Genomic DNA, 26,973 nt, shown 5'->3' with positions numbered 1-26,973 from the left:
CCCACAGGGACTCATGGCAGGGGACAGTTTGAGCCTGGAGAGGCCCTTGCTAGTCCAGGCTTCTTGGTATGTTTGGGAGGGGACACTTCCCGGAAATCCCTGAAGAAAAGTTACTGGAATTGTGCCAGTGGCGCAGAACTGGACTCAGGGTTTAGTGACCTGGCCACTGAAGAGGCTGGGACACCACAAACTTCTAGGCGTGCAGACTTCTAGGTGAGTATGCAGTGCCCTGTGTTGCATTCTGGGTAATCACAGTTAGGTACTTTGTGAAGGCTGCTTATGAGCACACCCTTCTGAAGGGAAGTAGAGAGAGGGCTAGGCTAGCACAGACGTGATCAGCCCTAGATGTCTCTGGAGAGGCCCTAAGGCTACGGACTACTTCAGGAGAGATTTTATGGCTGTGAGGGAGAAAGTCCACATGGTGTCAGCCTGAGTTTGTCCTTTGAACTCACTGCTAGAGGAGAGGACCAACTTCTAAAAGTTTTCCTCTGACTTACACACACACACACACACACACACACACACACACACACACACACGCACGCACACACGCACGCACGCACGCACGCACGCACGCAAATAAAAATAAAAATGCTACAGAAAAAATAGAGACTCATCCCCAAAAGGGGAACGAAAGCCTTCCATCTTGCCCCAGAGAGGGGTGCTCTTAAACACAGGTGCCCAGCTGCCTCAGGGGAAAGAGAACCATGCAAATTAGCATGAAAATCAGTTAGTAAGAAGTCAGGAAGCCCTTCCTTACCGGGGCATTATGCAGACAGTATTTGGGAAGAGCAGACAGCATATGTGGTGGGCATTGCCGTCCCAACGGACAAGAGAGGAGGGAGTCCCCATACCAGGACCTCAGCACCCCTCAGGCATGTGGTGCTCAACTCAATCTCTTCTATAATGGATGACCTCATCCCCCACAGTGTGGGTAACAGCATGGCTACCCTCTCCATGAGTTTTAGGAATCCCAACTCAGCTCTGTCAGTCCCCGGGGCCTGGGCCAGAGTTTTGCCCCTTTTGGCATGTGTCTGAAGCTTAGGAAGAGGTTCTGGGGTGAGATCCCTCAAGCTTAGGGGCAGTCTGTGAGGTGGGGAAGCACACTTCCTTCCCCAGGGTGGCCTGTGTGGAGGCTGCTGCCCTTCCCTGACTGTCTCCCTCCCCCATGCCTGACCTTGCAGGCAGGGTCAAGGTGAAGTTCAAGGGGTAGTATTCACATTTTCCCTCCCTCCTTCCTTCTCTGCGTCCGTCCCTCTGTCGTTACTTACGCTTGTGCTCCGTCCGTGTGGTGGCAGCCCAGGCATGTCACCTCTAAGAGTGGGAATGGATAGCACAGAGGACACAGAGATAAACGGGCCGGGAAGGAATGTCCGGCCAGCCAGAGCCAGGGGACCTTGCCCTGCGAGGTCTGGCCTTGACTCTCCAGCTCCGTGCCCTTGGGCAGATCACTTCTCTGAACCGATGTTTCTTGTCAAGACAGTGAAGGAGGTGGTGAAGAGAGGGTCCAGCTGCTGTGACAGTCCGGGTGGCACAAAAGGATTGAAGTGGCACATTAGGGAGGGGAGGGGCTTCATGCTAGTCCCTGGGGGACTGACCATGGCTGTAGAGCCGGTGGCGCTGAGGGCATGCGTGGTTCGGGCCCAGCTTTCATGGTTGCACCCACGCTCTATTACCACCTTTGTACCACCCTGGGTTAATGGCTGCCTGTTCTCCTTTGCACCACTTCCCCTTGTCTGCAGCTCTCTACGAGTGTTTTAGAGTGGTCATTTTATTCTCTTTAGCGGGAAGGCAGATGCCTAGTGCATATGGTTCCAGAGCACTAGATAGGAACCAGTGTGTCGCATCTCCCCTGTCCCTCCACCGCATGTGGCTGATAAACTATTTGGTCCAGCACTGGCAGCGTGCGCAGGGACAGGTGGGGCGGGGTGGCTTTACATGCATAGGGGAAAGTGAGATATTTTTAAACCAAATGTGTTGTAATTTTGTCTCCTTTTCTACGTTTATTTATGTATTTTGTTCGGGGAGAGGATAATAGGCACAGGCAAAGATGCACAGGCTCATTATCGGAGGTCAGAGACCACCTAATGGTTCTGTCCTCCCGCTATGGGGGTTCCAAACTCATCTCACTGGCTACAGGGGGCTCACAGTGTAGCCCAGGCTAGCCTTGAACTCTTGGCTTCCCTGCCTCAGCCTTCAGGTTGCTAGGATTAAAGGTCTGTGGCACAAGACCAGCCTGAAGCTAAGTGCACAGTTTTGTTTGAGTTTGGGACAACATTGCATAGAGCTGTCTGTCCTGAAAGCCATCCTTGTTTGTGTCCCACCCACATGACTGTGTTGTGCGGGACTGAAGGGACATGGCTGTGTTGTATGGGACTGGAGGGACTCTCATACCATCTTAAAAAGCTCCTACTCAGGCAAATCACAGAGAAGGAGCCAGTCCCAGTGAGCACATTCAGCACTGAAACACTGGCTGTCGAGGCTTCTGAACGGAAAGCTCAACACAGATTCACATAACTGAAGCAGACATCTTAGGAACCTTACTTGTATGAGTTCTTACAGCACATGAGACGCTCTGGTGTTTTCTGGTTTATGTGGCACTGGTCTATGGTGAAGGAGAGGAAGGACAAAACCTTGTCTGGCTTAGTACGACCTTCAGTTTGAAACCTAGCAGGAGATGGCTCAAGGTAAGATCTTAATCAGGAGTGTATATCGGACCTGCCTTGCGGGGAAGTAGCCTGCCGTTTCCGCCTCCAGAGTTCTGCTGGTGACCCTGACCTGGCCCAAATATTTGCACAGCACAGCATTGAGAGGCACCACTGCTGCTGCAGGCTGGCAACCCTTAGAGATAGCTTTGTTAAGCAGCCCAGGTTGACTTGGACCTCACTAAATGTCCTAGCCTAGGTTGGTCTCCAGTCTGGGCTAGCGACCGTGTGCCACTACGTCCAGATTTCTTGTGGACTGTTTTTAACCAGGAGGCCCACTTGGATTTGCTTTATGGAACAGCTGAGAGTAGATGATGATCTCAGAGAGTAGAAAAGATGATCTCAGATTGTCAAGGTGGTGCCTGGTGGCCATACCTGATTATCTTTGAGTATCTGGGGCACTTCCCTCCTAAGATCTAGCTTACACCATTTATACAGAGTGTGGCATGTCTAAGCAAAGAGACGCTTGTGCTCAGCCATAGCTGAAAAACCTGCCTCTCGAATCCCGGTCCCACAGAACACAAAACCTTCCCAACCTTGTAAAAACACTTCTTCTAGAGGCTATGAAAGGCACCATTTACTCAGTGATTTCACGTTTCTATTTTCCTAGGGGGAAATGGTAGGTCAGGCATGACTACCCAGTGGGTGGTGCTCCCTCTGGTTCTGCTGGGGTCTGCTGGGGTTCACCAGCCATCACTAACTTTCCAGTTTTACCTAGAGAGCTTCCCTGGTGCTACAGTGAGTCTGCTTCCTAGACATCTGTCCTTCTGACACTGGTCATCCTGGATAGTCTTGGTTCCCCTGAGCCCCTCCCTAGCCTTTTTTTTTCCTAAGCTAACAGCCAGCTCAGCTGGGAGCTGCTCAGCTAGGAGCAGAGTGTTAAGTGGGCACAGAGCCTCCTCTGTTCCAGTAACAATGGCCCCTTGATGGCTAGATGGGGTCCCCTCACTCCTATTGGACTTTGGGGAGGAGAAAGGATGCCTGCCCTGCCCCCACCCCAAGCAGTCAATGCTGGGTGTGAGCTTAACTCACAGCCTTTAGTCTCTGTCTGCCCGCAGGACCTCTTTCTTCTTTCTTCTTGGGCGCTGACCCTTCCCATCCATCCCAGGGACCCTCGGGGTGGCTCCCGGAATGATTCAGTTCACTTACATCAACAAGTATCCATTGTCAGACCCCTGGGCCCTGAAAGTTACTGCTGAATAGCTATAGGTTAACGGTTAACGGGGACAGCAAGAATAGCTCCCCTCTTGGATTTAGAGCTTTTACAGTTAGCTCACTTTGGCAGCCCCACAGGCTACAGAGAGCTGATGCCCACCCTTCCTCACTGTGGACCTTCAGGGCACTGATAGTTTTAGGTTTTGCCAGCTGGGATTCTTATACTCAGCTGGGATAAAGCATCCCTGGGCCTCCCAACCGACACCATGCTAACAGGTCACTGCAGTACCCCACTTAAAGAGTTTGTGGAAGGCCAGATACGAAATCCTCAACCCTCACATACTTATGTCCATATTTGAACCCTTGTGGATATGTTATCTTACATGGTAGAAGAAGTTTTATGGATGTCGTTGAGGATTTAGGGATGGTGGCAGGGTGCCCTGATTTAGCTGGGTGACTCCAAATAGAATCACAAGTGTCCTTATAAAAGGGAGACAGAGGAAGACTTAGCTGCAGAAGACACTCAGAGCTATGCATCAAACTCAGGCATATTTGTGAGTGCTAAGCTAGCACTGTCAGCTCTGCTCATGTCAAGCTCCAGAACTGGTTTTGAATGAGTCCTACACTTGCAGTTTTCCAAGCACTTAGTCCTAGGCAACACTGACCTATTTTTTTCTGTCTTCTGTGTTTGGTCAGCCAGAGACATCATGGTGCTTACTTGTAATCCCAGCATGGGGGAAGTTGAGGCAGAAAGACTTCTGGGAGTTCAGATCTGGACTTAATAGTAAGACCCCGAGTCAAAAGGGAAAGATTAGTATGACCTTGCTGGTGAGCTAGTGTGTAGCACGTAGGAGCTGGCAGCTTCTGTCATCTCCTGGATGTCCTGTGATAGTGTACTTTGATGCTCTTAGATAGCATCTCTTAGTCTTTACTAACCCTAAGTTAGAATCATCTAAGGACACTTTAGCAGTCCTGATGCCCAATAAATCTCAAGAGGTGGGATGTGGCCATCAAGGGTTCTTTTAAGCTCCCTAGATGCTATCGGGATTGAAACCCAGAACTCCAGAGCAGGCTCTACACATCCACAACATGATGCGTCTCCTCCACCTGTGCAGACATCACCAATCGATTTGCGATTTCTTTCTCACAGTGGGATGTACCTGTTCAAATACAGCTCTGCAGGAAACCTTTTCCAACCAGTCAGCCTCAGAAAGGAGTTGAAATTTACTTGTCCTCCTAGCTGAGAAGCTATAAACTATCTGGCTGGGGCCATGTGTATGTCTAGCCATATCTGAACCAAATAATGGTAAAAATAATAACATCAAACCTTGACCAGAAAGAGTGACTGCCACGGTTATATAAGGATTGTTTGGATTGGTTAAGAATAGCCAGCATGAGTCAGCTAGCATCCCTGTCCTGCAGTAAATTGCTGCCCAGCTGGGAGAACTATATGGAGGAATGCAAGCCAGTGTGGTGCTGTAGGACAGACAGGCTCTGGCCGACATTTGTCTAGACCAACAAGCAGCTGGATCCTCATGTGCACTTTGCTAGAACTTAGGGTCACCATTTTTTTTTTTTGTCTCAGTACAGAGACAAAATATCTGACAGAAGTCACCTAAGGACTCGGGGAGGTTGTCAGCTTTTACAACTCCAGCGACAGTCTGTCCTATCAGGGAAGGCATGGCAACGGGGGCATCAGACGGTCAGTCACATGCATCTGCCATCAAGAAGCAGAAAATAGAGAATGTTTGTAATTAATATTCTCTCTCTCTCTCTCCCCTCCTCCTCCTCTTCCTCCTCCTCTTCCTCCTCTCTCCTCTCCCTGCCCCCTTTCTCCCCCTCTCTTTCTCCCTCTCCTCCCTCTCTCTCTCTTCCTCCCTCTCCCTCTTTCTTTCCTTGAGACAGTGTGTCTCTGTGTAGCTATGGCTGACCTAAAACTCACTCTCCATAGACCAGTAGAGCAGGCTGGGCTCCAACTCAGCCATCTGTCTGCCTCTGTCTCCTGAGTTCTAGGATTAAAGCCATGCACCACCACCACCTGGCCACATGTATCCTTATTGTCACCTGTATGAGGGTGGTGCACATTAACTCTTAGACTTGGAATTGCTGAGCTAGACAGTGTCTTAGTCTGTTGAGGTGCTAACATAGTGCCATTGCCTGGGAGATCTACTAATAAGAGAAAGCTGTCAAACATGCTTCTGGAGGTTGGAAAATTTTAAACCAACGTGCCAGCACATTCGGCGTGTAATAAAAGGCTCGTTCTCTACATCCAAGATAGAGCCTTCATGCCATGTCCTCACATGGTGGAAGGGATGACTAAGTTCCCTCGCACCTCGTTTACAAGGACATTAATTCTATTCACAAGGACCCTACCCTCTTGACCTACCACTCCAGTCACTTTCTGAAGGTGTCACCTCTAACACCAGCACACCACCGGGAATTCAACTTTAACGTAAGAACTTTGGAAGAGCGCCAACGTTTATGCGGAAGCAAAGACTATGTACATTGGAACCTTTGGCGGTCCGGAGCAACCTAAGCTGTGACAAACTGTCTCAAGAAGTAACAGGGTTGGGGATGCAGCTCAGTCGTACAATGCTTGCCTAGCATACATGGAGCCCTGGATTCAGTACCCAGTGTGGGGGTTTCGACAAGTATGGAATGTATGAGACCTTGACACTACCACCACCACCACCACCACCACCACCACCACCACCACCACCACCACCACCACCACCACCACCACCACCACCACCACCACACAACAACAACAACAACAACAACCACAAAAACGTAAATTATGATGTTTTGGCCAAATAATCCTTCAAAAAGGATACCCCCATCAGCACTGTGAGAGGATCCTTTCTTTTTCTTTCTTTTCAAGGCAGGCTTTCTCTGTGTAGCCTTTGCTGTCCTGGAACTTACTGTGTAGAACAGGCTGGCCCAGAGCTCACAGAGACCCACCTGCTTCTGTCTCTCCAGTGCTGAAATTAAAGGTGTTCACCACCACACCCATCTGAGAGAATCCTTTCTGTTACCCAGGAGAGGAACCGGCTCTGTTGCTGAAACAATCAGACCCCAGATCTCAGTACATTTTTTTTTCTTTTCTTCTTTTCGGAGCTGGGGACAGAACCCAGGGCCTTGCGCTCTCTAGGCAAGCGCTCTACCGCTGAGCTAAATCCCCAACCCCATCAGTACATTTTTATAGGAAAGCTTATTTTTCTCATTTATCCCCTTTGGCTCTCCCATAGTCAGCATGCTTCTATCTTGAGCTAAGCCCGTTGGAACTGTGGCTGCCCATTCAGCACGGCCCCTGGGGAATGTGGGGAAACATTTTAAGGACCAGGCCTTGAAGTGGTTCCATCACTTTCTCCCACATCCCACAGACCGGAACCAGCCACATGGTCAGCAAGGCCGGGCTGTGGGGAGGGGGCACACAGGCACTCGGGGGAATGCTGTAGCTGTGTCAGAGGGTTCCCTGGAACTTACATCCCTGCACATACTCCAGGATGTCTTGTTCTTCGCCGACCATGTGAAGAAATGTCACGGAGCATTGTGTCAACTTTAACTAATATCTGGAATGATTTGTCCTAATTAAACCATCTGGACTTTGAGGTGGCAATATCCACCTTTAATCTGGGCCACAACTTCTGGAGGCAGCCTATGTAAAGGGCGCAGAAGAAGGAACTTTATTTTTTCCTTCACTGGCTTGTTCTAGCCCTCACCAACAAGTCCATACCTTCCTTCACAGGCATTAGAGCCCACTTCTTCAGGATTCTGGTGAGAACTAGACACCCAGCCTCGTGGACCGAACAACTACTGGATTCTCGGACTTTTCGTTGGTAGACAGCTATGGTTGGGCTCGCCGGACCTCAGCCTGAGTGATGCAAATGTGGCTCCGATTTTCCCTCCTATGCTTCCTCAAGCAGCCACAAGCCACTGTGCTCTGTCGTAGTATCCAGAGCACATTGTGTTCACGATCAACACACCCCCGGCGGCTTTGCCCCCAGATGTCCCCAAATATCCATTTGTGGGAAAGCCTCAAGACTTTTTAAAAAATGTTGGCTGCTATTCATAAAAGCATACAAAGGCATGTGAGCAGCAATATAAAATTAGACGCGTCAAGATCTCTGCCAGCTGCACTGTGGCCTGGCGTGGCCACGCTCTTCCCTGATGTTCCCAGTCACCGTCTCCTTCCACTGTGTCTCTCCTTCAGGGACACATACACTGAGTGAGGAGAGGAGTCAGATTACGATAAGGGGAGGGAGAAAGGGAACCTCTTGTTCCCTGGTGTTCTGTTTCAACTTTTGCAAACTTCTGGGCTGGGACTGTTCTTAACCCTGAGGTTCATATGACTGTGAGGACCTTACAGGTTTAAAGCTTGGAGCTGGTGTGCAGGGGGATGGTCTTGGATGACAACTTTGCTGACAGGAGCTAGAGGACAGGTGGGATTTTGTCTGGTGTCACAGCATGGTGTCTCACAGCCAGATGCCAAACTAAAGGATGGGAAACATTGGTTTACATACTAGAAGGAGTCATCTAAGGCCGGGAGACCAAATGGGCTCTGTCTTCCAGGTCACCTTTGGTGAAGTAGCCCTGCACCCAGACAGCAAGCAAATGCAAGAAGCACAAAGCATCCGTAGCATCTCTCTCTCTCTCTCTCTCTCTCTCTCTCTCTCTCTCTCTCTCTCTCTCTCTCTCTGACTGTGGGCTCAATGATACACTATGTCTACTTTCTCTCTCTCTCTCTGACTGTGGGCTCAATGATACACTATGTCTACTTTCTCTCTCTCTCTCTCTCTCTCTCTCTCTCTCTCTCTCTCTGGGCTCAATGATACACTATGTCTACTTTCTCTCTCTCTCTCTCTCTCTCTGGGCTCAATGATACACTATGTCTACTCTCTCTCTCTCTCTCTCTCTCTCTCTGTGTGGGCTCAATGATACACTATGTCTACTCTCTCGCTCGCTCTCTCTCTCTCTCTCTCTCTCTGTGGGCTCAATGATACACTATGTCTTCTCTCTCTCTCTCTCTCTCTCTCTCTCTCTCTCTCTCTCTGGGCTCAATGATACACTATGTCTACTTTCTCTCTCTCTCTGTGGGCTCAATGATACACTATGTCTACTTTCTCTCTCTCTGGGCTCAATGATACACTATGTCTACTTTCTCTCTCTCTCTCTCTCTCTCTCTCTCTCTCTCTCTCTCTCTCTCTCTCTCTCTCTCTTTCTCTGTGGGCTCAATGATACACTATGTCTACCTTAACATAAGATCTCACAGTGTAGCTTAAATTATCAGAAATCTTCCTGCCTCTGCCTCTCAGGATTTCAGATGACATTCATTATGACTTTTAGTAAAACAAACAAACAGACCGTAACTGTGGCACTTGTGTGCCCTCAGGTCTTTTTGGTTCAGTGTCCTAGCATGAGCATTTTCATCGAGGTTTATATTGATAGTCTCCTTTCAGGAAAGTATAAATCAAGACTTTTTTAGAAGACAAAATAAAACACCAAAAAAAGTAATAAAATGAAAAAACACCAAAAACCCAAAATCAAAACAAAAAATCCAAAACAAACAAACAAAACCCAGCATCCCATGTAGCCCAGGCTGGATGACTTTGACTTTCTATTCCTCCTGCTTCTACTTCCTGATGCTAGAATTGCAGCTGTGTACAGCCACCTCTGGTTTTATGAGGTGCCAGGGGTAGAACCTTCATGCACATTGGGCACTATGCCGGCTGAACTACATTCCCAGGTCCAAGTCAGGCATCTTATAGGTGCCCTGTACTCTGACAGCCCTGGGGAGGACAGATGGGTACCAAGAGCCAGACCTGACATTCTAGACACAATGGAAGTCCATTCATTTATTCCACAGAGACTTACTGAGCCCAGCTACATACCAGGAGCTATGCTTGCTGCTGTGGGACTCCAGAGGACACAACCGCCATCTGAGAAAGAACAGGGGCCCTCCCAGGGTCCTTTGTTTTTCTTACCCTTTTGCCCATAGGAGTTTTTAGTAAACCACCAAGAACAGAAAAGCGTGGCATAAAGCTCACCACTCGGGAGTGTGCACAAAAGAGATGGCTCAGTGGTTAAGGGCTCTTCAGTTCTTATTACCCACACAGCAACTCACAAGCATCTGTAACTCCAGTTCCAGGGAGTCAGACGCTTTCTTCCAACCTCTGCAGGTATCAGACACGCACAAACACTTGGAAGCAAAACATTCGTACACATAGATGAAATAAAATAGATACATCTTTTAATACGAACAGCCACCACTTTAAACGGCCAGTTTCCCGGCTATAAATGCCGTCGCTGCCGTCCGTCTCCAGAATCGCCTTTATCTTTCCAGGCTAATGCTCTGTATGTAGGTGAGTTATCCCCCTGCCTCAGCTTCTTGGGTAGCAGGTACTTACTACAAATGGTACCACCGCACCCCACGCCTGCATCCTTTGTTTGTTTAGCTGTTTTTCCTTCTTTGTTTTGTTTTTAAAGTCTCTCAGGCCAGCATCAAATTCACTGTGTCGCCTGAGGATAGTCTTAAACTTTTCATCCTCCTGCCTCCATCTTCTGAGTCTTACAATCGCCTGTGTGTGCCACAATGTAAAGCGCGCTCTGGGTGGAACTCGGGGCCTCATGCATGTTAGGCAAGCGCTACCTACTGAGCGCTACCTACTCCCAGCCCAGTCCTGCACTCTTCATAGCACTCCTAGCATCCCATGCAGGCATGTGGTTGTCCAAATACTAACTCTGTAGAAAGGCGTGAGAATTGTCCCTTACAGCATTTCTGTAGCTGCCTCAGCGTTTTGAGCCCGTGGGTGGGGGGTGGTCAGTTCCCTCTAGTGGGACATTTCATTGTTTTGCCTGGCTGGTGTCCAGGTCAGTTTTGAATGGAGCAGACTGTTCCCCAGGCTGCCTGCTCTGTGTGGCTGAAGGCAGCCTGGACAGCAGTCACCGTATGGTGCTGGCTAGCTAGTAGCAGGTTACTAGGTTACTAGGCCTAGTGGGGCCTGATAGGGGACTTGCATTTCAAGCAACCCTGACTGTCCAGTGGAGGTAGATAAGGAGTGCTTTCCGGGCATGAAAGGCTAAGGGTGCCTTGGGCTGGTGTTGCCAAGGTTATCCCATAGCTCCATCAGTCTAGCCCTCAACTCCATAGTCCACCGTGGCTCGGGTGGACTCCTCCTCCTTATAAGTACATGGGCACCTTTGCCTTGGACCGATTGAGTCTTGGCTGTAGCTGGACACACACAAGAAGCTGTAGATGAATTCCTTCATTGTGTTTGTCTTTTTTAAAAATTTTATTTTGTGTGTGCATATGTGTGTCTGTGTGTATGTGTGTGTGTGCCTGTGTGTGTGTGTCTGTGTGTGTGTATGTGTGTATGTGTGTGTGTGCCTGTGTGTGTGTGTCTGTGTGTATGTGTGTGTGTGCCTGTGTGTGTGTGTCTGTGTGTGTGTGCCTGTGTGTGTGTGTCTGTGTGTGTGTGTCTGTGTATGTGTCTATGTGTGTGTCTGTGTGTGTGTCTGTGTGTGTGTCTGTGTGTGTGTCTGTGTGTGTGTGTCTGTGTGTGTGTGTCTGTGTGTGTGTCTGTGTATGTATGTCTGTTATGTGTCTATGTGTGTGTCTGTGTGTGTGTGTCTGTCTGTGTGTGTCTGTGTGTGTGTCTGTCTGTGTGTGTGTCTGTGTGTCTGTGTGTGTGTCTGTGTGTGTGTGTCTGTGTGTCTGTGTGTGTGTGGGTCTGTGTGTGTGTCTGTGTGTGTGTGAGGGCATGAACTTGGCCTCCAGGTCATCTTGCCTTCCTAAGTTCTGGGATTACAGGATGATGAACTGTACTGGGAAATGTGTTTGTTTTAGAGAAGGAAGCCAGAGCCCCAGGATGCTAGGTTGCTGAGGTGCTGGGATGCTGGTTTACTGGATGGAATGCTGGATGCTGGAATGCTTCAGTACCATGATGCTGAATGGCGGGCACGAGTCAGACTTGCCCTCACACCCTCCTTCCCTGTCCCTCTTCTCCCTTCACTTAGCCATCAGCATCCTCTGAGCATATGCTGTCCTATCAGAACCTCACGATACTGGGGTATGGTGGGGAGGAGTGTGCCCTTCCTGGGCCATCTCTAGACGCTTCTCTGTGAAATAGGGTCTAGCCTGAACAGGTCAACGCATAGAAAAACCCAACTTATCAGAAACAAGTAACTTCAGTGTTTCTTTTCTTGTCCTGATTGACTGAAAGAAATGGCAGAGTCCCAGGCTACACCCTCCCCTCTGCTCTCTAGGGATTGAGGAACAGCTTTCACAGACACGCCCCCCACCCGCCCCCCTTTCAACTGGGTGACACAGAGGGATCAGCCTTCTGACCTCCATAAGTGGATTCACAACTTTCCCACAGCAGCCTGATCGTCTCTCTGCCTGTAGAGCCCTGAGGAGCTCTGTGGAGCCCTGTGAAGCCCCTTTTTTTTCTACTTGAAGAAGCTGTGTTCACAGGCATGTAACAGCTGAGGCTGTTTCCTGCTACACTCTGGTCCCAGAGAGAGGGGAGTGAAGGCTTGGCGCTTGATGCAATGTCTGGCAAGCCCCAGCCCCTTATCGGACCTTCCCTCCCAGTCTCCTTCGCTCCAGAAGGACAGAGGCTGAACTGCCATCCCTCAGGGGCCTCGGTGGAAGAACCCCGCTGGAGGCAGTCCAAACGTGAGGCAGCTCTCCAGTGAGGCAGTTTGCCAAGTCATGGGAGAGGCCCGTGCAGGAAGACCCCTGAGCAGGGAGGAGGGAAGGGCAGCTGATGCCCTGCTTGGCAAGGCTCACCCACCTCAGCTGCCTCCCTCCCTTTCTGAACCACCAGTTGCCGTGGGGGCTTTCCCACCCCTCCCCCTCACGAGCACACAGCTGTGAGGAGCTTGTGTGAAAGTCCCCAAGAACCGCTTTGCCCTTGGTCCATATCCCGCATTCTAGCACATGCCCACTGCAGGTCCCAGGGCGTCTTTCCCTCGTGGCTCACTCACGCACGGAGCTAGTGAATATTCTCCTTTCCCTGGTGCTGCCTGTCAACCTAGAATGCCTGAGCGTTCTGGGTGAAGTATTCTGGGAAGAGCATCCGTCTGTCCTTCCACCCATCCATCCACCCATCCACCAATCTGTAAGTCTGTCAATCTGTTTATATACCCCTTTATTCAAGCTCCCCCCCTTAGCAGGATGTTACCTGCACCCCAGAAAAATCATTTCAGGACAGATCTGTGTGGAACAGAGTTAGGCTTATTACGCAGAAGTGAAAGAAACCATGTGAGCACACACATTAAATCTAAACATGGACGTCGGAAAGACTAGGTTCAGTGTCTTATCAATAACATACGACTTCATGGCTTTATGTTACAGTATCCAAAGGATGTAATTTTCTTTCTTTTTTCTTTTTATATTATTATTGTTATTGTTATTGTTATTATTATTATTATTATTATTATTATTATTATTATTGGCTTTTTTGACACAGGGTTTCTCTGTGTAGCCCTGGCTGTCCTGGAATTAACTCAGTAGACCAGGCTGGCCTTGAACTTGAACTCAGAGATCCATCTGCCTTTGCCTCCTGAATGCTGGGCTTAAAAATGTGCCACCATGCCTGGCATTTTTTTTTTAAAGATTTATTTATTCTATATAAGTACACTGTCGCTGTCTTCAGACACACCAGAAGAGGGCATCAGATCTCATTACAGATGGTTGTGAGCCACCATGTGGTTGCTGGGAATTGAACTCAGGACCTCTGGAAGAGCAGTCAGTACTCTAAACCACTGAGCCATCTCTCCAGCCTGCCTGGCATTTTTTTTTTTAATTTAAACAGTTTTCATTTGTTTAGTGAAATGAATTGTACAGTGTTAATGAGGCGCTTTGCTGGGGTCTGTGGTAAGTTACAAAGGTCTGCAGCCCTGTTCCTCAGCGAGCACGGCTCACTTGTTACTTATGCGTGATGAACAACACATTGAGATATCTTAAGAAGGCGAGTCTTGCCCCTGTAGCAATCTCTACTGATTTTGTCAGTTGTGTGAATGAGGAGCCTAAATTAGATCCTGTGGGGGAGGGGCCTTTTCCACTTCTCACATCCCCTTGGCTTTCCTGTCCTTCTATCCAGTCCCACCTGGAATACAAAATCTTTGTCCCGCTGGAAAAGAACGTTTGCATCCAGGAAAGAAATAAAGCACACGAAAAAAAGAAAGTGATGGTCAGGGAAGGACTTGGAGCTCTGGAGGCTAAGTCAGCACAGGCGGAATAGGGATTTCTGACTTCTCTGGGCTTTCCTGGAGGAAGAATGATCTTGGGGGTCCATGTTAAATAGAACGAATTCCGGTGAGGACCAGAAAGGATGCACCCCCAGGTGGGGAGTAGTGGGAAGGACTGGGGCCAGATGATGCCCACAGAAGCTGGAGGTGAGGTGTGGCTCCCACTCCCGGGGCCTTGGAGGGCTTGTGCTCTGCTCTGAGTTGTGCACAAAGGGTTTTCAGCCGCCAGAGTCACCCGGAGTACTGGACTGGGTGTCTGGGAAGCTCCTCAGGCCTCGACCGCATCTAAGCTGGGTTTAGGCCCTCGTTAGGCCCCTGTGTGTTGGAGGCGGGAAGAGTTTGGGAGAGGAACATGGACCAGAAGATTTAACTGTGCAGAACAGAGGAGTGAGATGCATGAAATGGAGGCCACCATCACCTAAGGAGAGAATAGAGAGGGAGGGAGGAGCGCACCTCCAGGTGATCCCAGAGGAAGCTTGAGCAGAGAATGACCAGAGCGCAGGAGGGGAGGAGAGACCGGCTGAGGAAGGGAGAGACATGCCTGTGTAGTCCCCAGGTTGAAATGTAGCAAGGCCCACTCTCTCACTGAAGGTGACTGAGGGTGTTGTTTAAGGAAGAAAAGGACATTGCAGAAGAAGAGGACTGAGACACAAAGGCCAGGGAGAAGTTTGAGGCAGGAGGATGATCCTTTTGAGAACTATGTGGCTGATTGCCATGAGTGGTGTATGAGAATGTTGCCCAGCTGACACCCATTGCACCTCCCTCGGGTGGCTCTCAACATCGCACAGTGGCCCTCACCAAATGGAAGCTTCCATGGAGGAACTCGGCCAGCCATTTTCTCTTACTGCCCCTGGTGTTTGTACCTAGCAGGCAGAGAGCTGGTCCAGCTGATGGCGAGTCCTGTCCCATGACCAGCTGTGCCAGGCAGAGCTGGGCTGGGCCTGTAATCCTGGCCTCTTTCATCACTGACAAGGACATGCTAGCGGGTTGGCCTTTAGTGACACCTTGGCAGGGGTACGAGGGCGTTGAGAGCCATGGAGTAGAGGATGCTGGGAAGGCCATCAAGGGAAGAGGCAGCAGAGATTTCCAGTCAACGAAAGGATCACAGGACCAGTATAGGCTTATCAGCCCTGGAAGGGAGATAGCATGGAGTTTCAGCCATGTTATAATCCACTTCTTACACAGGACATCCTTCAGGGCAAGCTCTGCCTGAGTCTTCGCTGAGTGAGTCCTAGTCTAGGCCTCTTCTTTGACCCTGTAAACTCCTGGCGTTGGACTCTCCTCACACATTCCTCCCTCTCCTGGCTAGTCACCTGGCCTTGGGGCTTCCAAGGCTGCAGAGGGGACATCCTACTAGGGATTCATGAAGGAGCTGCCAGTCTGCTCACGCAATGCCAGTGTCCAGTCTTCCTTCTTCCTGGCAGAACCCTGCATTGCTGTAAGGGAGAGGAGGTTGGGCTGACTTCAAAATAGAAAAGGCCACTGGAAGAGGGGGGAGGGGAAGAAGGGTTAGAAGCTTGTCATCCAAGGAGCCCAACTCCTAAACCTGGCTGTGCGCCTAGGACTGAGCCTGAGGCTCCAGCATGCTGGGTACTTACTATGATACGGGGCTTCATTCTTTGTACTTTTTTTTTTTTTGAGCCACAGTCTAACTAAGTTGCCCTAGAAGGTCTTGAACTTGCAATCAATCTTCTTGCCTCCGCCAGCTGAGTAGCTGGGATTACAGATTTATGGCCATAAGTTCCCATCAAATCAAAAAATCTTGCCAAAGGTTCTGGACTCAGGAGCGAAAAGCATCTTTGCAGAACCCAGAGACTCCGGAAACACAAGACCAATAGGCTCTCCCTGCACAGCACACTGTGCCTCATGTAGCTAAGGATAGCCGTGAACTTCTGAGCCTCCTGCCCACCAGCTCCTGAGTACGCTGGCATTGCCTGGATGTGTTCTCCGCTTCCGCTTCTATGCGGCGCCAGGGATCAAACCCAGGGCCTCGTGCTAGGCAAACACTACCAAGTGAGTCACAGTCCCAGCCCTGTGCTTTTGTGTGGCAGGTGGCTCAGGTTACTTTGCACTATCACCACCACACGTGACACTGGTAGCTGTGATGTCATTAGCAACCAGGATTCTGCAGCTCTGTGGCTCTGTTTTAACAGCAGCGACCAGCGACCACTTAAGTTTTCCTTGATGTAAATACTCAGTGTGATGCTTGACGGTGCATGCCTTTAACCTGTGAGGTCCACAGAGAAACTCATGGAAACGGGGTGGATAAAGGGGTTTGTCATTCATTCATCTATTTATTCATTCATTCCTTCACTCATTCATTCATCAGGTCTTGTTCTAGCTCATCAGAACTCTGTAGCTCAAACTAGCATTGAACTTAAAAAGATATTTCTGTCCCAGTTTCCCAGGTGCTGGGATTACAGGTCTGTACTGTCACGTCCTGGTTCCTTGCTAGCATTTTGGGTGTTTTATTGCTGTTTCATGTATTTTTTGCTACCCTGCTTTAAGCTCCAGGCAGACCACGCTATCAGCCCCACCCAGATTCCCTCAGATCTGTGGATGAAACACACACACACACACACACACACACACACACACACACACACACACACACATTTTCAACCTACCTTATTGGCTCAATTGCTGGGTGCTTCTAATCTCCCATGACTAGCGTGCCTTTCCCGATACTCTTAGCTCAGCACCTCTTAATCTGCCCTTAGCTTAGCTGCACTTCTAATCTCCCGCCTGGAGGAGCGGCCTATGGTCACTCCACCTGAGGTCTCATATGGATGGTGACCTTTTCTTCCTCCAAAGCATGGTGAAATCCTTTCTTCCTATTCCTGCGTCTCTTAGCCTGCCTGCCGGGACCTGGAAGTCCTGCCTCTTTCCTTCCACCCTGCAATTGACCCCTGGCACTTTTATTGATCAATCAAGAACCAATTGGGGAATAGGACCTTAGCATCAGCACCACCTCCTACAGCTGTTTGTTTTGTTTATTTGTTTCTAAGGGAAAGCAAGCAAAGTTTATTAGATAGAGTAACAGCTACTAGACGTAATGCTTTTTGTTTACCGTAGGACTTCTAGGATTCCCTAGAAATGGAGTTATAGATGACTGTGAAGTGCTGTTTGGGTGCTGGGAGCTGAACCTGAGTCCTCCGCAAAGGTATTGAGTATTCTTAACCACTGAACCATCTCTCCAGACTCTGTTTTCGGTGTTTGTTTGAGACAGAGTCAAAAGGCTGGTCTAAAGTATACCATCTAGCTAAAGCTGGCCTTGAGCTCCTGATCCTCCTGTCCTACCTCCAGAATGCTGGGATGTGATCTATTAAAGAAACCCCAACTGGTGTGTAGAGTGCACCTGTGATCCTCTAGGAGGTTGGGCGGGGGGATAAAGAGGTCCAGAGTGGCCTGGACTACACAAGAGACCCTATCTCAAAAGAGAGGTGGAGACTTAGGTTTTGAGAGTGGGCCTGAGGTCTCTCTTCAAAAGTTTTATAGAAAGATGACTCTGTTCCCTGTGTATGAACAAGGATGTACCCATCTCTTCACAGGATGAAGGTGTCTCCCACCTGAAGAGGACAGGTTGGGTCCCGAGCTCTGCTCCTGAGCTGAGTGCCTGCAGCCAGACTCAGGAGCTTCCATGGCGCCCCCTGTCTCCATGGAGAAAGGACTCGCTTTGCCTCAGGATTGCCGGGACCTTGTGCACAACCTGAAGATTCGAGGCAGATATGTCCTGTTCTTGGCATTTGTGGTCATAGTTTTTATCTTCATTGAAAAGGAAAATAAAATCATATCCAGGTAAGGAACTCAACCACAGGTCCCCTTTATGAGAGGTGAGGTCAGAGGTGACACTAGGGTTTTCAGAGGATCAAGAAGGACATCCCTTCTACAAGAGGTCATCAGGAGTGAGACTTGGGCAGCCCAGGCTGGCACCTCCACACTGTCCCTTCTCAAATGCAAGCGCTTAGGCGAAACACTTCCCTTTGTTGAGGCGGCCTTTCTAATCGATGACTGGTGATGGGCCCGTCTTGTTGAGAAGGTAAATACAGGAATGTAAACCACAGCTTGCCCATGGCCTGCCACATAGGTGACGTTTGGTACTTGCTGGTATGGCTACTTCACTTATTATTCTTGTGCCCCTTAGCAGTATCTCCCTTCTACAAGTCTTGATATCATAAGTAGAGGTGAACCCACAGGAAGGAGGATTCTGGTGTGGCCACTCTGGTGGGTGGGGCCATCATGGGTAGGTACCCAGATAGTTTATCATTCAACCCCAAGGGAGTGACCCTCAGATAGACTGCATACTCCTTGACTTAGCAGGTACTGTGTGGGGTGGACCTGCTGGACACAGAACCATTTCTTTTTAGTACACTCTTTTTTTAAAGATTTATTTATTTATTATATATAGTGTTCTGCCTGCATGTATGCGGGCAGGTCAGAAGAGGACACAAGATCCATGGTTGTGAGCCACCATGTGGTTGCAGGGAATTGAACTCAGGGCCTCTGGAAGAGCAGTCAGTGCTCTTAACCTCTGAGCCATCTCTCCAGCCTACAGAACCATTTCTTAATCCTGATCTCCCAGATGCGTGGCCCTGCATAACATCCTCAGCCAAGGAGGATGAAGGACTGCCAACGAATCCGCTCGTGCCTGCTGCACACCGTGTGGCTTTCCTGAAAGCTGCTACTGACTTGCCCCAGATGAGCTAGACATGCAGGAGAGTAAAGAACCCTAGTTCTCTAGCGAAAGTGAGCCTATGTCGCATAGCTTCTCTCACTGAATCACTCCTGGGTTTGTGCCAAAGAAACAGCCTCTAGGCCTGCTTTGGAGAGACGCAGCTAAGACTGCTTAGCCTAGTATGGGAGATGACTTCCCAAATCAGTCACAGACGGTGTCCTTTTTTTAACCCCGCCCCCAGGGTCTCCGACAAGCTGAAGCAGATCCCTCAGTTTGTGGCAGATGCCAACAGCACCGACCCAGCCCTGCTCTTATCGGAAAATGCATCTCTCTTGTCCCTGAGCGAGCTGGATTCCACCTTCTCCCATCTGCGGAGCCGCCTGCACAACTTGAGCCTGCAGCTGGGCATAGCGCCAGCAATGGAGGCCCAGGGCCAGGAGGCTGTGGCAGAGAAGCCATCCCAGCAGGCTGGAGCAGGGACCCGGCGCCACGTGCTCCTCATGGCCACCACTCGCACCGGCTCCTCATTCGTGGGCGAGTTCTTCAACCAGCAAGGCAATATCTTTTACCTCTTTGAGCCACTGTGGCACATCGAGCGCACCGTGTTCTTCCAGCAGGGAGGTGCCAGCGCGGCGGGCTCAGCGTTGGTCTACCGCGATGTCCTCAAGCAGCTATTGCTGTGTGACCTGTATGTGCTAGAGCCCTTCATCAGCCCTCCGCCCGAGGACCACTTGACTCAGTTCCTGTTTCGCCGGGGATCCAGCCGCTCGCTCTGCGAGGATCCGGTGTGCACACCCTTCGTCAAGAAGGTCTTCGAGAAGTACCACTGCAGGAACCGTCATTGCGGGCCACTCAACGTGACCTTGGCCGCCGAGGCCTGCCGCCGCAAGGACCACATGGCCCTCAAGGTCGTGCGCATCCGTCAGCTGGAGTTCCTGCAGCCTCTGGCTGAGGACCCAAGGCTGGACCTGCGAGTCATCCAGCTGGTGCGCGACCCCCGGGCCGTGCTGGCTTCACGCATGGTGGCCTTTGCGGGCAAGTATGAGAGCTGGAAGAAGTGGCTGTCCGAGGGCCAGGACCAGCTGAGCGAGAATGAGGTGCAGCGGTTGCGGGGCAACTGTGAGAACATCCGCCTGTCTGCAGAGCTGGGCTTGCGGCAGCCAGCCTGGCTGCGCGGTCGGTACATGCTGGTGCGCTACGAGGATGTGGCACGCAGGCCACTACAGAAGGCCCGAGAGATGTATCGCTTCGCAGGCATCCCCTTGACCCCGCAGGTGGAGGACTGGATCCAGAAGAACACGCAGGCGGCGCGCGACAGCAGCGACGTCTACTCCACTCAGAAGAACTCCTCGGAGCAGTTTGAGAAGTGGCGCTTCAGCATACCCTTCAAGCTGGCACAGGTGGTGCAGGCTGTCTGCGGCCCGGCCATGCACCTCTTCGGCTACAAGTTGGCAAAGGATGCCGCCTCACTCACCAACCGCTCCATCAGCCTGCTGGAGGAGCGGGGCACCTTCTGGGTCACGTAGTGGGGGTTGTTCAGGACCCTTGGAACCCCTTCTTATGAAAGGCTGGCCCTGCTTCCCTCACACCCAGCCTGGCAGTGAGACACAGCCCTGGCAGAGAGTCAAATCGGGGAGCTGTGATAGGAGAGGTGATAGGATACACCCCTGGCTATAGCACTAGGCTCCCTGCCAGCTCAATTCCCCAGTGCAGCTAGGGCCTTGGGGCTCCTCTAAGGACAGCAGGACCCTGTCTCCTTAGTGGTGCAGTGTCCCCAGCAGGCCCAGGTAGGTTCCTGTGGTGTGGACACGCCTCCCTGGCCCCTTACACAGTCACATAAACATACACGAAGCACATAAAGGCCTGTGGGCTCTGTGGGCCAGAGTCCAAGTGTTTAACAGCCAGAAGGGGCTTAGGCCTTCTCCAGTCGCTCAGACCTCCTACTGTATTAAGTGTTAACCTCTTCCGCTCTGAGTCAGAGAAGCCTGGCTGAGTCCTGGGAAGGAGGAGGAGTGCAGCCTAGGGTGAGGAAGGGGGCATTTGAAGTTCCTCGGGGAACAATGGCTGTTTACCAGCTGATAGAAAATGGTCCGGGTAGCTGTTCTAAATTGTCATGAATATCATCAGCCTGTGTAGAACAAGACACACAAAGTGCATGTAAAACCGACGAGGCTGGGGGATGGCTCGGTGGTAAAGCCCTTGCCTCGCATGCCTAGGGCTCTGGGTATGATTCCCAGCACTACAAATATAAGGGAAGGGAAGGCATCCACATATGTGCAGCACCGAGAGAAACAGAAAAGCGTCATAAAAACATTCCCTCCTTCCCCCCACCCTCTCACACACACACACACACACACACACACACACACACACACACACACACACACACACTACACACTGGTACAGAAAAGCTTCTCTTCTCTATTCTTTATGCTCACCGTGATTTTGTTGTTTTTTTGTTTGTTTGTTTGTTTTTCTGTATCTAAACAAGGAGCCTTAAATCACATATTTTAGGATTATGTGGAGAGGGCACATATTCAAGGACAATGACACTTTGCCCTGACCAGAGCTGAAAAGGAATAATGGTCTCTGAGCCACCGCTGAGCATCTTAGGTTGTCATGGCTACCTCCTCGGACCCATCCACATGCTCCAGCTGGCAGGCAGAATATTTAGAGATGGCATGGGTAGCCTTCATATGACTATGGTCCAAAGGCTTCTCCTACCCACTCCTGGGGAGCATGGCTGGTTTTGAAGGCTTTCTGAGGCCTAACCAGCAGGCTTAGCTTCGGCTCCTGGAAGGGAAAGACAGCTCATGGACTTTCTGTCTCTAGCCAGGCCTCCCCTGGGGCTAGCCAAGAACTTCAGAGTGCTCCACGGGGGAAAGTCACATTAGGACATAGCTTCCCTCAGCAGCCTGCCATTTCTCTCCTAGTTGACAGAGGTCAGCCCTCAGGTTGCCATGGCTACAGCTAGTGTCTAAGAAAAAGTCTGCTTTAGGGCTTTGGGAAGAGATAGGCTGAACTCAGGACAGGCAGGTATCTTATTTGGGTTCTTAAGTTTATTTATAGCGTGGTGCTGTATTTGACTTTATTTCTGTAAAACTACTCAGAAGCTGTTGGTTGTGAGGAGCAGGGAAGGCTAATGCCAGCAGGGAGCAGCTGGCTCCTGGTAAAAGGACAGACCAGAAAGGACTTCCCATAGGAGGACTGGAGTCATGCAGAGCCCCTAGGGTCCCGCATGTTCCCACATGAGACATCGGATGTGTAGCTTGGAAGTGGGCCCAGCACGGGTGCGGACGGCAGTGACCGAACTCCCCATGTGCCGGGTTTGTTAACCACCTGCTCAGCTGCTGGGTCCCAAGCATAGGTGCTCTTCCCTCACTCAAGCCAGCCTCCGCTCTTGATTTGGACAATGGAAGAACAAGTGTGTAGGGGACAAAGAGACACCGGTTCTTCATACTTGACGAGGACAGGATGTTGTGGGCAGGCTCAGGAGTGTTACCCTCTCTCCAAGATCGTCATCCAGGCCATAGTCCCTTCTCTGCACTGCAAGTGGGGTGGGAGGGGCTGAGCTGGGCGTTCCCTTCCTTCTTCCCTATGGGGTGTGGGCACAAGGCCTCCATCTCTCCTCTCTCTAAGGACAGATCCCCGCCACGGACCTTTGGAACTTCTCAGGACATTGACAATGTCGTGTGCACTGCAAGTTGACTTTATTTATTTTGTAGGACAAAGAGACAGTATTCTTTGCAGGGACCTAAAACTGTACCCTAACTGAGAAGTACAATTAGTAATGTTATTATTATTAATAATAGGGATGATTCACAGGCCACACACACACACATACACACACACACACACACACACACACACACACACACACACACACACACACACCTGGGAACACCCAAGGAGCATGTAGGAGATGAGATAGAACCAGGTCATGGAAGCCCAGGATGCTGAAGAGGGTCTGTGGGTCTGTTATTGATCAGGAGATACAATATGGGGGCTCAGGTGTCTGTAACAACAGAGCAGTTCAGGTGGGTGGATGGGCAGGCAGATGTAGCCTCGAAACACATCCCCAGAGGCTTGGCCATCCTCAAAGTCCGGAAAGGGACAGAGTAGGGCAAACTACTGGGCGTCTTGCCTGGTGATGTGTTAGAATTGTGTTTTAGTGTGAATCTAGATAGAGAAAGTGGCCATGCTGGTGGCATGGGACAACTGCTGATCCAACTCCAAAGATCAAAAGGCATCCAGGTAACCTATGACAGTGACACTCTTTCCTATCATTAAAAGTGTCTGCCTCATGTTGGAAGATGCCCCTACTGAAAACCATGGGATTTCTTGCCCTAAGTGGGGTAGGAAGGACTTAGGGGTACTAGATGGCTTGATCCCATCCCCAAATCCTTCAGCTGTCTTGTGTATTAGTTGACCATGGACTTGCCCCTTGAGACATCCTGGACTTTGGAAGGACAGGAGCATCCCCAAGGCAGTCCCTCACAGAGGCAGAGGGATCATACTAAGGGAGGGAAGGAAAGGAGTTGGGGCCAGACCCCCAAGAAGCCAAGTGGGTCCGCTTAACCTGTACACAGGAGAAGGAAGAAACATCACTAAAATCGGGCCTGGAGCTGGGGTGTTGTTCATGAGATCCTGTGGTGTGGCTGGGTGCGGATGTTTTCTGAGCATGCTCACACCCCTCCCAACTTCACATCCTTAGAAATAGTGGGGCCGGGGCCATGATGCCTTCCCTCAAAAGGATGAGGCGAAGCCTGCAACTCCCAGTGTCTTAAGACCTTCAGGGTCCTTTGAGCTGTGTCCTTGTCTCTACATGGGGACAGACTCCTTAGGTGTTCCTGCAGTCCCACCCTTACTTCTTGTGCCAAGGATCAGCTTCTTACTGGGCATATAAGGCAGCTGTGTCACTGTTTCCACCTGATTGAACTTTGCCTCCTGTCCAGTCTCCATCTCTCCCGGATAGTCTAGTCCCTGGGTCTAACCACCACCCTCCACTTCCTGATGGCTCCCGCAAGTGCGGTCTTTGTGGCAGTACCATGTCCTGCCTCATGGCTAAATGGTACAGGACATTTTCCCAGTCTGAGTGGTCCTAACATGTGCATGTGTGCTCATGAATACATACATGCTGTGGGTGGGTAGAGGGGTGCATTCTGTTCTGCCTTTGGTGCAGCCACACAGCCACAACCTCTTGCTGTCATTGACCCTCTTGTTCTTGTGGCCACAGACAATCTTCCGATGCCCGGTGCTGCCGTTCTCCTCCGAGGGCTGACAACCTGGTGTTCAGAGTAGAGTTCATGAACTAGGATGTGAAGCCCTTCTCCTTACTGAACTTATTTAATTAAAAATGAACATGTAGGGGTTGGAAAGATGGCTCAGTGGTTAAGAGCACTGGCTGCTTTTGCAGAGGACCTGCATTCAATTCCCAGCAAACACATGGTGGCTCACAACTGTTTGTAATGACTTCTGGGGGCCTCTTCTGGCACGCAGGTGTATCTGCAGATAGAGCACTCATGCATAAAATAAATAAATCTTAAAAATAAATAAACAAACAAACGTGCTGTAAATTCTGTAGTGGTTATTTTTCCTTTTGGTTTTAACATCAATCTAGTCATAAAAATGAACAGAAGAAAAAGCACTTACATTAATGAGAAAGACATGACTTTCACCGTGAAGCTTTTCCTGCCCATTCCCAAGGGCCAGTGGCCCAAGAGGAGTATGGGTGGGTGCAAGTGTCAGGGCCCAAATGATGTTACTTATGGTCCCAAGGTGGTGGGTCTGCTGACCCTGCTTGGAGGCACCAAATGCAAGCATGGCATAAAAGTTAGTTAAAGGACTGATTGTCCCTTACCTGTGCCAACATGCTACTTGAGGCTTCCTTCTGTCTTCCACAAAAGCTCCCCAAGTAGATAAGAAGACAGCTGAAACCCTTTCAGCTGAGGAGTATAACAGAGTCCCTTCACGCTGTAGCTGTGGTTCTCTGCCAGAATAACCTTGTCGTGAATTAGATTTCAGCCCTATAGTAATCAGTTTTCTGTTACTAGAACACATGCTGTCTTAGTTAGGGTTTTACTGCTGTGAGCAGACGCAATGACCAGGGCAAGTCTTATAAGGACAACATTTAATTGGGGCTGGCTTACAGGTTCAGAGGTTCAGTCCATTATCATCACGGCAGGATCATGGCAGCATCCAGGCAGGCATGGCGCAGGAGGAGCTGAGAGTTCTACATCTTCATCTGAAGGCCTCCAGGAGGAGACTGTCATGCTCAGGCAGCTAGGAGGAAGCTCTCTCAAAGCCCACCCCAACAATGACACATATCCTTCAACCAGGTCACAGCTACTCCAACAAGGCCACAGCTCCTAATAATGCCACTCCTGGACCAAGCATCTTAAAACTGCCACATTTACCTAAGGTAATCAGCTTATCAAATGAAAAGGTCTATTTTAGTTCATAGTTTGGGACATTTTAGTCTATGGGCCAAACCATCATGGCCAAAACATAGAGGAAGAGGAAGGGGTGGGGGCCCACTGTCCCCTTCAAGGGCACTCTTAGTGACCTAAAGACCTCCCACTGGGCCCCACCTCCTTCCTGCACCACACTCCAAGTTATAACTCGTTAACTCATGGGCATCTGAGGGCATTCTGGATGCAGTGAATGGGAGGCCCTCTTGTCTCCTGAGATGCTTCTGCAGGATACAGGGAGATTAAGCGAGGGGAGTTGGGGGGTGGGGGGAGGCGTCTAGCAGCTTGAGGCACAGCTGTGAATAGATGGAAGAGAGCTGAACCCTGCCTGAGGGCAGTGGCTCCAGAGAAGGACCTGTCAGAGGCACAACATGAATGAATGGGATCTCTCTTCCTCTCAACCTCCAGTCTCCGAATCTGCCCCGGTCCAGACCTTAGCAAATTGAACCATTTCCACCCCAGCCTTCAACGTTTCAGCTTACACAATAACTGATCGTTCCCCCTCCAGTATGGCTGTCATTGTCCCATCTGCTCTGGGGACTAGATACAGTTAGCATAACTTCTGGGCTGGGCTTCAGTGGTCTGTCACAGTTGACCCCTACAGAGACAAATTAGCCTAATCACAAAGCAAAGAGGCCTGGACACCCACGTGCCACCCTCAGCACAGGCCAAAAGCCTCTTTCTGATTCCCCCTTCCTTCCCCTCACTCTATTCAGGGTTCCTGACTCCTCTTGCCCTACATCCCAACCCATCAACACTGGGAGGACTTGGATACCGTGAGCCCCTGAGATAGTTACCTAGAAACAATAAGGAAGCAACTGGATCATCCTGGACCTGTCTTCCCTGGAGCCTGCAACACAGTGTCCCCAGTGTACGTTTAGAGGAGAGGTGGTCAGCTGCTCTTGAGAAATTACTGTGTGTATTAGTTTACCTGAGATGCTGAGAAGGCCTGCTTTCCTTTGGCCAACATTAGGGATTCCTCCACAGAATTACACCTCCCTCCCATCTCTTTTGGACTTTTTGAGGTAGTATCTCACATAACCAGGGTTGACTTTGCATCTGTTATATAGTTTTTTTTTTCTTTTTTTCTCTGGAGCCGGGGACCGAACCCAGGGCCTTACACTTGCTAAATCCCCAACGCCACATCTGTTATATAGTTAAAGATGACCTTGGACTTCTGATCCCCCTGCCTCCACCTCTAGGTGCCGAATGGGTGTATAGGCATTCACTATCATACCTAGTTTACGCGGTGCTATAGTTCAAACCCGGAGCTTCGTGCACACTGGGCAAGCACTCTCTAAGCTGAGCTACAGCACCCATAGAGAACTTGGGGAGAGGAAGGTATCTCACTATGTATCCTTGGTTGGCTTGGAATTCACTCTGTAGACCAAGCTAGCTTTGGGCTCACAGAGATCTACCACCAGTGTTGGATTAAAGACATGCATCATCATGTGTGGACTCTTATTCTATCTTAAAGAACCATTTTTAAGAGTAAAATCCTCAGGCTGGAGAGATGGCTCAGTGGTTAAGAGCACTGACTGCTCTTCCAGAGGTCCTGAGTTCAAATCCCAGCAACTACATGGTGGCTCACAACCATCTGTTTCTTTTTTTTTTTTTTTTTTTTTTGGAGCTGGAGACCGAACCCAGGGCCTTGCGCTCGCTAGGCAAGCGCTCTACCGCTGAGCTAAATCCCCAACCCCTCGCAACCATCTGT

At 50.2% G+C, this 26,973-nt stretch overlaps 1 protein-coding gene across 2 annotated transcripts in view; it reads left to right on the top strand.

The window, feature by feature from the left end:
- Positions 1 to 24,366, top strand: part of Chst3 (carbohydrate sulfotransferase 3) — a 37,249-nt gene extending 12,883 nt beyond the window's left edge. Inside the window, exons 2-4 of one of the 2 annotated variants that reach the window (XM_087598398.1) lie at positions 17,190 to 17,277; positions 17,666 to 17,912; positions 19,031 to 24,365. In XM_087598398.1, coding sequence (XP_087454524.1) covers positions 17,755 to 17,912; positions 19,031 to 20,315 — 1,443 coding nt within the window. In that variant the 5' untranslated portion in view covers positions 17,190 to 17,277; positions 17,666 to 17,754 and the 3' untranslated portion in view covers positions 20,316 to 24,365. 2 annotated transcript variants of the gene reach the window in all.
- Positions 24,367 to 26,973: the final 2,607 nt, after the last annotated feature.

This window comes from Rattus norvegicus, chromosome 20, assembly GCF_021556685.1.
Source record: "Rattus norvegicus strain SHRSP/BbbUtx chromosome 20, alternate assembly SHRSP_T2T, whole genome shotgun sequence".
Taxonomy (NCBI): Eukaryota; Metazoa; Chordata; class Mammalia; order Rodentia; family Muridae; genus Rattus; species Rattus norvegicus.
The sequence above is the reverse complement of the archived record's forward strand: the minus strand, read 5'-3'. Positions and strand labels throughout refer to the sequence as shown.